The sequence below is a fragment of the Myotis daubentonii genome, chromosome 3 (genome assembly GCF_963259705.1).
Source record: "Myotis daubentonii chromosome 3, mMyoDau2.1, whole genome shotgun sequence".
Lineage (NCBI taxonomy): Eukaryota > Metazoa > Chordata > Mammalia > Chiroptera > Vespertilionidae > Myotis > Myotis daubentonii.
In genome coordinates this window covers 58,450,648-58,463,199 of record NC_081842.1, presented here as the reverse complement: position 1 = coordinate 58,463,199, position 12,552 = coordinate 58,450,648, and the positions used below count along the sequence as shown (strand labels likewise).

The following is a 12,552-nucleotide window of genomic DNA, read 5'->3' as shown; positions in this document are numbered from 1 at the left end:
AAAGGAATGAAATATAATGCTAATTTGCTAACTCCGTATCTGTTGGACGGTAAAGGAAAGTTTCTTTCTTAACTTTTCCCTAGGTAAATCTCAGGCCCAAACACTGCTTATTGTATTCCCCAAACAATCCTGTGGGGTAAGAATTATATCCCCATTTTAAAGCTGAGGAAACTGATGCTCAGAGTGCAAGCAGCTTCCTTGCCTGAGGTCGGTCACCTAGGTAACGGCCCTCAGAGCCAGTAGAATCAGGTCCCTGTGTCATCAAGCTTCCGTTCTTCTCATGACAGAACATGGCCTCTAGATGTATGTTACGAATCCAGGAACATCTCAGCTAATCTGCGAGCCGCTTTCTAGTTCCTCCACTTTTTCCTTCTGGCTCTGGTTCCTATCCTCGTTTTCATTTGAAGCTCTGTAGGCTGAGGTCAGAGCTGATGCTTATGCAAAGCCTGTGCAGGTGGTGCACTCCGACACCAGGGGTCGCTCTTCCCCGGCTCAGGGAACAGCACCTGAGCTTGAAGTAGAGGTAGGTGGTTGAGAGGGCCACAGTGGCTGCTTCATTAACATAGACACCTTGACATTTCTCTTGCTGTTGTTTTTTGTTTTGAAAGGGGATTGGGCACTGGCATCTGAACTAGGGCTTGACCATGAATGTAAGAAATAAAAAAGTAGAGGCCCGCTCTCTATTACTGTTCTTTCAGTGGTTTGGTTAACTTAGGGCAAGGCTGAATATCAGGGTGCATTGACTCAAGGTATAATGATCCAGTCAGTAAATGTTAAGTTATCCCCAATCAAGAGAAATATGTCACTTATCTGCTTTTTGAATAAAAGACTTGGAAAATGTCATGTGGTGGTGATCATTTTTATCCTCAAGGCAAATACAGGAGAGCTTGATGATGAACACAGGCCACTGCTGGGAAAGACCACAATTACATATGACAGCATCAGAGGATCCTCAGAGTAGTAATACTATTCGGCTGAGCCCTGGCAGGGTGGCTCAATTGGTTGGAGTGTCAACCCGAGTACCAAAAGGTTTCGGGTTTGATTCCCAGTCAGGGCACATATTGAGATTGTGGGTTCGATCCCTGGTCCAGGTGCATACAGGAGGCAACCTATTGATGTTTTACTTTCACATCAATGTTTCTCTCTCTTCCCTCCTCTCTCTGTAAGATAAATGAATAAAATTTTAAAAATCAATAAAAAGCATATCCTCAGGTGAGGATTAAAACAAAAATAGTCTCTCTTTAAAAAAACAAATCGGCTAAAATTTACAAGGGCACAGCGCAGGTTTAGTTCATAAATCTGAAGGGCATACTGACCCCAACAAGGAGCCCCTGCTGAAAGAAACCCACCTTGAGCCTGTGATAGGTCATGGTGGTCTACTCTATGGCAGAGGTTCTTCAACTGTTTTTGGTATTTAAATCACCTGAGGTGTTTGCTGAGACTGTAAATCCTGGCCCATCCCAAGGGAGTCAGATTCTGTAGATCTAGAGGTTGCCCCAAAATCTGCATTTTCAGCAAGCACCTCAAATGCTTCTGAAACCCCTGGTTCCCACAGCCACTTAGGACTCTCTTGGGCCCCAAGCACTTTGGCCTTTGTGGGCCTCTTACTCTATTAAGTATTAAAACTTGTACTTTGCAACTTCATTGATATAAACATGAATGTAATTGAGGATGGATTAAACTTTTTTTAAAAGAAACTAAACCATTTTTGTGGACCCCTAAAAGCTCAGGGACCCTAGCCACTGTGCCTACTGTATAGGTCAGCCCTATTGTGACTTTAGGCACAGGATGAGCTTGTATTCCTTAATCCCTCTAGTCTCTAGGGCAGTGGTTCTCAATGTGGGGCACACGCCCCACAGGGGGGCAATTTTATGTTTGGGGGGGCAATTCAAGAATGAGTTATTAACAATGAATTTTTTGCCTTCCTTATGGTTCTAGGGGCCTCATACACAGTATATAAATATATATTGTGATATATTTATGCATTTCAGTGCTCTTTGTTTTGAAACTTTATTTGCTATTTTTTTCATATCACTTCATATTATTATTTTTTAACAATTTCTTAGTGATTTCTTCCTCAGTACTTCAATTGTCCTTTCATTCTTTTGTTTTTCTCTTTCATGGATGCCATGTTCTTTGGAAGCTTATTTAGACCAAGTTAATGGCCTTTAAGGCTTCCTCCACGTGAATGTGAGTTCACTTTTTGAATAATAAGAATTATATGTCACAGGGAGTGGGGGGACATCAGGTTTTAGAGATACTGAGGTGGGGCATGGCCATGAAAAGGTTGGGAACCACTGCTCTAGGGTCAGTGCTTTTATAATTGACTTCTACTCACTCAGGCAGCTCATCTGAGAAACAGAGGATGAAACAGGACCGAGGTACCCAGGTGGGTGACAGCCTCCCCCTTTCACTCTCTTCTCTCTCAGGCTCCCCACTCACAGAGAGCCAGGACCTCTTGCTGCATCATAATCTCTTTATTTGAAGTCAGGAAATTTATCTCCCATTACCTATTTACACTTCCAGTCCGTTCACACCAATGTATTTTTTTAAAGTATATTTTTTATTGATTTCAGAGAGCAAAGAGAGGGAGAGAGAGATAGAAACATCAATTGATCGGCTGCCTCCCGCATGCCCCACACTGGGGATCGAGCCTGAAACTTGGGCTGGGAATCAAATTGTGACCTCCTGGTTCATATGTCAACGTTCAACCACTGAGCTACAACATTTGGGCCCAATGTCTTAACTGTTTCCAGCTCTGCATGTGAAAGACTATTACCTCTGAGTCAAATGCTTTGTCCCAGAACAACTTTCAAATGTTTCTGACCTACACTAAGAAATACATTTTATATTAGGCTCAGTACAGACACAGATATAACTGAAAAGTTTTATGGAATATATTTACCCTGAAAAAAAAAAAAACTTTTCCTGCCAAGTTTCACAGAATACTTACATTTACTATTGAATTCATTGAAATTACCTATTATGTCCTATTAAAAAAAATGTTGGTCTCACTCACTAGATTGATTTTATGACTCACTAATAGGTGACAGCCTGCAACTTGAAAAACAATGGGCAAAAGAGTAACAAACATAAAAAATAAAATGTTTGAAGACAAACTGTGTATTTCTGCAATAGGGATATACCTATTAAGGTTCATGGACATCATACCCTTGGCTACAACATCCTCTGCCCCGATGTATTTGATGGAGTATTGCCACAAGACATCCTTTTAAAAATAACCTGCTCAGGTATTTAACGAACACCTGCCATATTCTGGTCACTGATCTGGCTCTGTGAATACAGCAATAATCAAAGTCCAAACCCTCATGCAGTGAGATTCTGGTTGGGGAAGATAAACAGCAATCAAATAAATAGGTAAATATATAGTGATCATATGGTGGTAAATGCTGCAGAAGGGTTTTATTCCAGATCCTCCTTTCCTGGTCATGTTCACACACCTCCCTCCGTTGCTCTCTCCTTGAAGGCAGTTTTTTTTTAAATTTACTGATACCTTCAGCCTGAAGACTGAGAAGGATGGGGCCAGTAGTGAGCTCATCAAAAGGGTGACTTTATCTTTTGTTGTGTATTTGTTTCAAAAGTGGTTACCCAGAGATAAATATGCTTTTCTAATGTCTAAATTCTTAGAAAGTAATGGTAATTATCTCCAAATCTTGCAAATGTAATGAGTGGGATCAATTTCACCAAACCAAGCTTTTAGTCAGTTTCAGGCATCAGTAGCATCAGGCCCTTTTATTCCCAGGGCTGATGTTCCTACATGTCCCAGTTCCTTCCATATTGGACCCCCACCTACTTTTCTCCTGATTGGTATCCTGCCCTGGATGACAGGCATTAACAGCGAGAATTCTGCAGGTGTTAGAAGTGTCATCACTTCAGGTCAAGGCTAGAATCTACCCAGTGGATGCATTACGCCAGGGGTTGGCAATTTGTTTTCTGTAAGGGGCTAGTGAAGATTTTCAGCTTTGTGGGCCATAATGCCTCTGTCACTACTCAACTCTGACGCCACAACCCTAACGATCTCAGACAACATATAAACAAATCGCATGGCTGTGGTCCAATAAAACTTTATCACAAAAACAAGCAGCAGGCTGACCCCTGCTTAAGGCTGATAGAGAGATTATTTCCTGTTGAGAACACTTGGGGCTTACGTTTGAAATAGGCTGAGGAGATGGGAAGGGAGAGGAAAGAAAAAGGCTCAGAAAGAAGGCCTCACAAATAACAAAGAGCCAGTTTGGGCAAAGAGCAATGTACATGCAAGAAGGTGGCAAGAGGTTGAAATTTAACTAGGTAAGAACAAGTACATGTACAAGCCTGTGCAAACTGCTTTTCATTGTTTCATCTTTTATTTAAAAATCACACTATTTTAAAAATGTTTGAAATATTTAAAAAGTCATTTTCTATTACAATCACAAACTTCTTCCTTGTATCAAAAGTTATGCCACTATCTTGGTTACTTGTGGATTCACCAAGCAGTCCAGTAAGTCATCTGTAGAAATGAAAGTTTGGGAAGGAGCCATAGTACTATTTGAAGCAACCTGTTCCACAATTTTATTCTCACGTCCACTCATCATTCGTTGCTTCTTTGTACAGTGCAATTTGTCAAAGTGCTCTCCAGCTTTGCCAACAAAGTCTTTACGATCATTTTTAAACATGCCTCCTGTTTCTGAGGGTGGATCTTCTGAACTCGGTAGCACGGGAACCAGATCAGGGCCAAAGGGACATGCTGCCTGCTCTCCTACTGTTCCCAAGGTTAACTTCTGGCTACCTGTTTGATCTACCTCCATGAGGTTGTTGTGCATGTTGAATTCTTCCTTTTTCATGTGCTCTCCGTTTGTTCTGAGTGTTTGGATTTCTACTGTCTCAGATGTTCTGCAATGATCAAAAAAGGCAGAAACAGCTCTATTTAAGTAGCGACAATTGACTTCATGGGACGTTTCCTCAACCTAAGGAAAAAGAGAAATCTTTTAAGTGGTTACATAAATTGGAAAATAAATCTAGTCAGGGTTGATTTATTACAGAATACCAACTGCCATGATGGAAACCAGGAGCGGCCTACCTCCGTTGGGTTTAACCAAGCCCTGGTACTGTGTGGGTCCTCCGCAGTTTTCAGGGCGCACACAAGCATGCGGGCGATTGCCTCTTCTACCCGAGCCTGGTGTTCCTCTTCCTAAGTTGAGATAAAACATCATCTTTTCATTTGTCTCTCTGTTTCATGGCTTACAACAGAGACTAGAGTCCCTAATTGTGTGTTCTGTTCTCATCAACATAAGCTTTGTTACACAAGGAATGGCAGACCACAGTGTTTTATGTGTTCACTATCATCTGACATCTAGAAGAGCTGTGGAATAGTTCACTAACCAAACTTACGTATATATCCTGTCTATAAGGCATAGGCCTTGAGTAAGAACCGCCCTCTGATGTCTTTCCAATCTTTTCCATTCTCTGACATGTCTCAAGGAAAAAAAGAAAAAGTGTTACATATGGAGGAATAATCCCTATAGAGGTTGATATGCTAATTGTTTGAGGAATGGGAGAAAATTTCATATAAACTTGCTTAGCCACACGAATGTAAATATGTAAAGACACAATAAATATAAACTATAGCATTAATGAGAAATTGTATTAAGATTAACAACTTCCACTCCTCAAACTCATAAAAGAAAAAAACCAGATGCCTGTAACATTTAGTATAATTGATATGAGATTAATATCTGGAATACATAAAGAATCTGCACAGTTCAAAAAGAAAATGACCCAATTTTTTTAAATGGTCAAAAGACATGAAGATAAGCATTTCAATTAAAAAACAATTATATGATTAATAAACATAAAAATATGCTTAACCTCATTAAAAATAGGGGAAATATAAATTATGAAACTAGTAAAAGAGAGTTTGATTATTTCAAGTGGTGGAAAAATGTGCACAGACAGAAATCTTACACACTGGTGATGGAAGTACAAACTGATAGAACCATTTGGAAAACATCTTGGCATTATCAGTAAACTTGAGTATTATGTACCCTACAGACCACCAATTCTACTTTGAGAATCACAAATATTCTCTAGAGAAACTTGTACTTTTGTACAAGAATATTCTATTTATAGAAGTAAAAAATTGTAAACAACCCAATTATCCATCAATAGAACAATGAGCCAATACAGTGTGGTATATTAACACAAGAAAACGTACCACAGTGAAATGAATGAACAGCTCCATGTGACAACACAGATTAATCTTAGAAACATAATACTAAATTTTAAAAAGCAAATCCCCACAATGAGACACCACTTTACACTAGGACAGATATAATAAAAAAGATAGGTAAAATTGTGGAGGATCCAGAATCTTCTTACACTGCTGGTGGGACTGTAAAGGGTGCCGCTGCTTTGGAAAATAGCCTGACAGTTCCTCAGAAGGTTAAACATAGAGTTGCTGTATGTGATGGTTATTTTTATAAGTGAACTTGATTCGGCTATGGTGCCAGTTGTTTGGTCAAGCACTGGCAGAGATGTTGCTGTGAAGATATTTTCTAGATGTGATTGATATTTATAATCAGTTGAATTTAAATAATGAAGATTGTCCTCAACAATGTGGGTGGACCTCATCCAATCAGTTGAAGGCCTTAACAGCAAAAACTGAAGTCATAATCACAAATGAAAAGAATTCTGTCATGATGGCTACTGAAAATAGTACTCTGTACCCAGTTAGTAGGATATAGTCTAACGATAAAAAGGATGCAAAAAAATATCAAATTTTACTGACAAGTTTTATAGTTTCTGAAAAGAAAGTCACATATGAGTACTAGAATTTGGAATTGTAAATTCGACATCTGAAAAAACATTGGTGGATAAAACAAAGAAGTAAATATGTTACTGTTATTATGGACCCAGAAATTCAGTGTAAGAGAAGACTAAAGAAATAAATAAGAAAAATCCCTATAATGTTAACTTTGATTTAGAAGTATAGGTATATTTCTATCTAACAATCTATCAATCACCTACCTATCTATACTACATTCTAGCTTCACCACTTAGAGAGTCTGGAAACAGTGACACCAGTAGCAATGAGCAGCCGTAGAGCCCAAATCTGGATTTCTAAATACCATTCCCACTAAAAGGAACCTTGGCCACTTGGAGAAATTATTGACTTCCAAGTTTGGGGCAGCCCAAGTACAAGGCAATCCTGGGGTATCTACTATGTACCAGAAAGCAAGGATAATCTCAAAGATTAATGGTGACATACCAAAAGGGCACAAGCCAGCCTGAAGGAGTTTCACTAAAAGCATAAATGAGACTCAAATTCAAAATTATCTTGGGAAGCTGCAATGCTCAACCAAATAGACATGATGAAAACTAAGAGAGGTGACTAAGGAACGGGGCTCAAATTTAAAGAACCAGCTTTGCAGACTCAGGATGGAGGACAATCTGATGTGGCACTGACCACGTGAGAAGCACGGATACCGTAGGGCTGGGCGTGAGCCGCAAGTGAGACAAGATGACTGAAAAAGTTAATGTAGCATTATGAGCAGCACTGAAGAAATTTAGGGTCAAAAGTCACATGAGGCAGAAACCTTATGCTCCACCAAATGAGGCCCACTGGTTTTCAGTTTTAGGTGCCGAACATTAAGAGGGCTATGCTTGGCATAACAGCTCTTTCTCCTCCTCGTGGCAATTTCTATTTTTGAACACTTCCCATGTGCCAGGCACTGAATTAGATGCTTATACATGTTTTGCCCAATTTAAACCTCACAGTCACCCTATTGAAGTGTAATTATAATCCCTGTTCTACCAGTGAGGAAACTTAGGCTTCATGGCATTAAGTAATCACCTAGGTGAGACAGCTAACAAAGGTATAGACCTGTGTCTTAAGTCTACCTAATTCCAAGTCTACAGCCAAAATGGTGGAGAGTCTGAAAAGAAAATCACATAAAAACATCGTGCAATAAAAAGAGGTTTTGAGCCTGGAAGAGATTAAGGAGACACATCAAAGGTATTGTAAAATACTTAGAAAGGAAAAAAATTGTGTATAGTTTCAGAAATAATGGGTATGGCTGTAAGCAGGCAGATGACAAGCCCACTATTCAAGAACAGGATGAGCTACCTTGGGAGAAGTGGCATCTGTTGGGGTACTGCACATGTGACTGGTACAGGGAGTGGAAGTGGAGTCCATGGACTCTGCCTTGGCATGTGCTCCAACTCCAATTCAGCCTGCCACAAGCAGAACTTCAGTGAGTCTACTGATCTGCCCCACCTCTCACCTAACTCCCAAGGACGACAGATCTGCTCTAAGCTCACACTATACAGCTTCCTGTTACTGTGTGTTCCACCAGAGCCCTTTCCATCACCAAAGGGTAAGAAAAGCCCGACTGAGAGGAGATTGCAGCCGCCAAGGAGAGGAGATGCAACCAAGGCCGGAGAGGACAGTGGAGGTGGACTGAAGGCCTAGGTTAAAGAGGGCACAGGTGCAGTCAACACCTCTGGTGAAAGAGCGTATAGATGCAGTCAAGGCCTTGGGTTGAAGAGACAGACTTGAGCCAAATGAGCAGCCACTTTAATTGTGGAGTAGAGCAGGCAACCAGGACTAAGCATAGCATATCGGAGAGAAAAGGTTTTAGGCAGAAATGAAATGATAAAAACCTAGCACGACTCTGCTTTGAGAAAATGTATAAGCCAGGACTGGGAATTGTCCAACTAGTTATGAGAGATCTGAATCAAGAAGCAGTATTTCTGGTCCAGATGGTGTGAGATGTGTCTGGCAACATGAGATATGCATGGCAGATCCAGCCAGGCCTGCACAATCTAACTACACTGGTCAAGGGTAAAGACCCTGCAAGCCAACCTCAAGGCCCATTGGGTGCCATTAAAAGAAAGAATGGCACATCACTAAACATCCTGTTTCCATCCTAAACATCCATCCACAGAGCACAGAACACAATTCATGATACAGCAACACAAAGTAATGCTGGAATGTTGGTTAAAATTAATCACGTTTTAGAAACAGGCTTTGTGTATCTTAAAAGCAGGGAATACAATTATTAAGAAAAAAAGTACCAAGTCAATCCACGCGTTTATACTGACAGTGACAGGATCAACGGATTCTACATAATGCCACCAGTGTCTGGGAACAAACAGAACCTGAAAACCAAATAAAGAATGGTTAGCACAAGTCCAGGACATTTTATTTTTATATCAGAATCAAAATAAAAAGCCCAATTGAAGATACTAGAAAAAGAAAGTAATACAAATGAATTTACAGTAATATTGCTATAATAAAGGAAAACAAGAAAAACCCCACAATCCTTTTATTTCCTTTTTTGTTGACAAATTCATCTGTTCTCCAAAGGACACTGCCAGCTCCTCCAGTTTCTACTCTTCTTAATCCAAGACTTTATCTGTTTACATCTAGGTCTTAGTAAAGAATTCTGAGATTCTAATATTTCCTCCTTTCCATTGCAAAATAATTGCATGCATTCTGAGAAAGGGCCTAGGTAAAACTATAGGCCATAGTCTCTGTCTCCTCACAGCCTAAAACCGAGCCAGTGGAATAGTAATACACAGAGAGGTGGTATAAGTGGTGAATTAGATGAGTGGACACTGGTGCAAGGGAGCTTTGAAGGTGGGAGAAGCAGGCACAAACTAAGGTCAGGGGCACCCTGGATATGGAGGAAGTGGTTTGAACCAGGGCTGGTAGAGAGTTTAGACAGAGAAAAGGATGAGGACTTATCAGGAGGGAGAAGTGGCACAGACAAGGGAGGTGGGACTGTTGAGGCACAGCAAGTAGATAGGAGATGAGGTGGGAGAGTTAGTTAGGTGAGGTTCTGTGGAGGGCTCTGAAATCAGAACACAGAGTCTGGATTTTATCCAACTGGCACTGGAAGTGGCTGAGAAACTTTGAGTAGGGGGATGGTTAAAATAGCGACATTATGGCAGAGTCTAGGAAGGACAAGAGATTCTTGCAATAGTCCAGTTATTAAATGTTAAGATCTAAATAGGAAGGTATAGTAGACAAAAGCAATGGGCAGAGTCAAGGAGGACTGTGCTTGTCCAGACTCAGTATGAGATTTCCTCAGAAGGCTGAATAGAGCACATGGAGATACCTCAAGCTTTTGGGCTTCAGATTTAGGAAGTTGGTGGCACTCACTATGGACAAGTAGAGCTGGGAGGTGGGAAGAGAGCACCTTTCAGTGGAACAGGACTAAACACAACCACTGGATTCCGTCATTAGGAGGTCATGCATGTCCCATCACAGAGTATACTTTTAGTAAAGTAGGAAGAGAGAGAGCCAGTTTGTAGTGGATTAAGGAATAAGCAGTTTGTAGTGGATGTAAGGAAAACTGATATGATGGACAAAAACATTCATTCAAATTTGGCTATTAAAATCAAAGAAAAAATGAATTACAACCACTTTACACCCACTAGAATTTTTATAACAATAATAATAATAATAGTAAAGGGAAATAACACGTGTTGGTGAGGATGTAGAGATATTGGAACCATCAGATGTTGCTGGTGGGAAGATATAATGAAGTAGATGGTGTGGAAAAAAGTTTGGCAGTTCCCCCAGAGTTAGTAATATGACCCAGGAATTTCACTCCTATATACGTACCCAAGAGAACTGAAAACATATGCATGTACAAAAACTTGTACACAAATGTGCATAGCAACATTACTTATCATTGTCTAAAAGTGGAACCAACCCAGATGTCCGTCAACTGATTAATGGATAAACAAAATAGATCTCCATACAGTGGAATATATTCAGCCATAAAAAGGAATGAAGTACTAATAACATTCTACAGCATGGATGAACCTTGATAACATTATGCTAAGTGAAAGGAGCCAATTCTCAAAGTTCATATGCTGTAAGAGTGCACTTATGTGAAATGTCCAGAACAGGTAAATCTATAGGGAAAGAAAATAGGTAAGTGGTTGCCAGGGGCTGTGGGGGAAGGTGGGGGGGGGGGTAACCACCAATGGATGGAAGCAACTTAGTCAGACTGTTTGCGTTGGAGTACTCAAGTATGAAGGAAGCAGGAAGGGAGCCAGGGGAAAGGGAGCAACGGAAGGAAAACAGGCAGGAGAGAGGGATAAGGGAGGGAGTAAACTCTCTGTAAGAGACTAAGAATACCTTTCAAGTTGTTAATAAAACATCAGACAGCAAATGCCAGTGTTGTGAAGGTGGTTTTCCCTACTGGGTAGCAGCACTAAGTACAATACTTTTGTTAATGTTTCAGAGACAGTTACAAAAGCAACATCCATTCAATCCATTCTTGCTTAAAAGCACATCATTCTGGCTCTGTAATGCCTCTGCCCTAGATGCACTGCAACGATATGTGTCTGGGTTCCAGCACGGCTGAACAGATATGAACTGTGAATAAAGGTTCCAGAAGTGCTCGGATACCCATGCCTTGACACTTGCTCTTAACATGAAAACAAGAAAAAAACAAAAACAAAAAACAACTTAGTGAGCTGTCTTCCACCACAGTCCATTCTTTTCTTTACCAGTAGGAGGAGCTGTGATCCCTCCTCCCATCTTTCCATGACCTGAGAAGCAAAAAAGTATGTATGTGAAGACTACAGCTGGAAAAGCTACCTTCCAATAGCAGAGAAAACCTACTTATTTGTACTAGGGCCGTGGTCAGCAAACTGTGGCTCGCGAGCCACATGTGGCTTTTTGGCCCCTTGAGTGTGGCTCTTCCACAAAATACCACGTGCAGTCTCACGTACAGTGCGATTGAAACTTTGTGGCCCATGTGCAGAAGTCGGTTTTCGGCCTGGGCAACTGTATTTTGAAGAAGTACTGTTGATATTTGGCTCTGTTGACTAATGAGTTTGCCGACCACTGGACTAGGGGAAGGTGAGGAAAGGGAGAGGCACGTGTCCTAAGGCCATGAGACAATTCCCAGCTTCCGCATTACCTGTCCTGGGCTCAGTGTAACCACATGTCTTCGAGCTTCCTGAAACCGAGGAAAACGCTTTACATCAGGATTGACAACATTGACTTTACTAAACACACTAGATTCTTCATAAGGGATTCTAGTTGGATAAAGGAAAGGAGTATCCTCAGGGGGAAAGAGATGCCATCTTTTCCTAATTTAAACAAAAAAGACATAAATTAGTACTCTGAGCTTGAGACAAAACATGTAAGAAGGCAGCAGTAAGTATTTGTATTTACTCATTTTCATTCAATCCATAGAGGAATAGAGGAGCAATGTCAGTGGTCACTTGGGCCACCTCTCAGTAAGTGCTGGCGTCTCTGCTGAACAGAGTGGAGGGAGGGCAGGAAGCAAAGAATAACCTCATGATGCCCTGAGGCAACCGTTTGCTGAGACAGGGTGTAGTTTGAAAGGTCATTCTTTCTTCCCAAATCAAAATCCTCCAATAAATTGTTCCTATTCCACATTCTAGAGCCGTGGTCGGCAAACTGCACTCGCAAGTCACATGCGGCTCTTTGGCCCCTTGAGTGTGGCTCTTCCACAAAATACCACATGCGGGCGTGCACGGACAGTGCGATTGAAACTTCGTGGCCCA

The 12,552-nt window shown here is 40.9% G+C and overlaps 1 protein-coding gene across 4 annotated transcripts; it reads right to left on the bottom strand.

Annotated features, from left to right (window-relative positions):
* Positions 1-4,069: 4,069 nt before the first annotated feature.
* LOC132230342 (HSPB1-associated protein 1-like) lies at positions 4,070-12,244 on the bottom strand. Of its 4 annotated transcripts, XM_059687666.1 has the most exons (5): positions 11,940-12,244; positions 9,073-9,156; positions 8,123-8,229; positions 5,078-5,188; positions 4,070-4,964 (listed from the first exon to the last, which is right to left on the bottom strand). In XM_059687666.1, the coding sequence occupies exons 3-5, from the start codon at positions 8,189-8,191 to the stop codon at positions 4,455-4,457; spliced, it is 690 nt and encodes a 229-aa protein (XP_059543649.1). In that variant the 5' UTR covers positions 8,192-8,229; positions 9,073-9,156; positions 11,940-12,244; the 3' UTR covers positions 4,070-4,454. The 4 variants fall into 4 exon arrangements, with proteins under 4 accessions (XP_059543649.1, XP_059543650.1, XP_059543651.1 ...); XM_059687667.1 differs by lacking the exon at positions 8,123-8,229 and having other exon boundaries at positions 11,940-12,215; XM_059687668.1 differs by lacking the exons at positions 8,123-8,229; positions 9,073-9,156 and having other exon boundaries at positions 11,940-12,215.
* Positions 12,245-12,552: the final 308 nt, after the last annotated feature.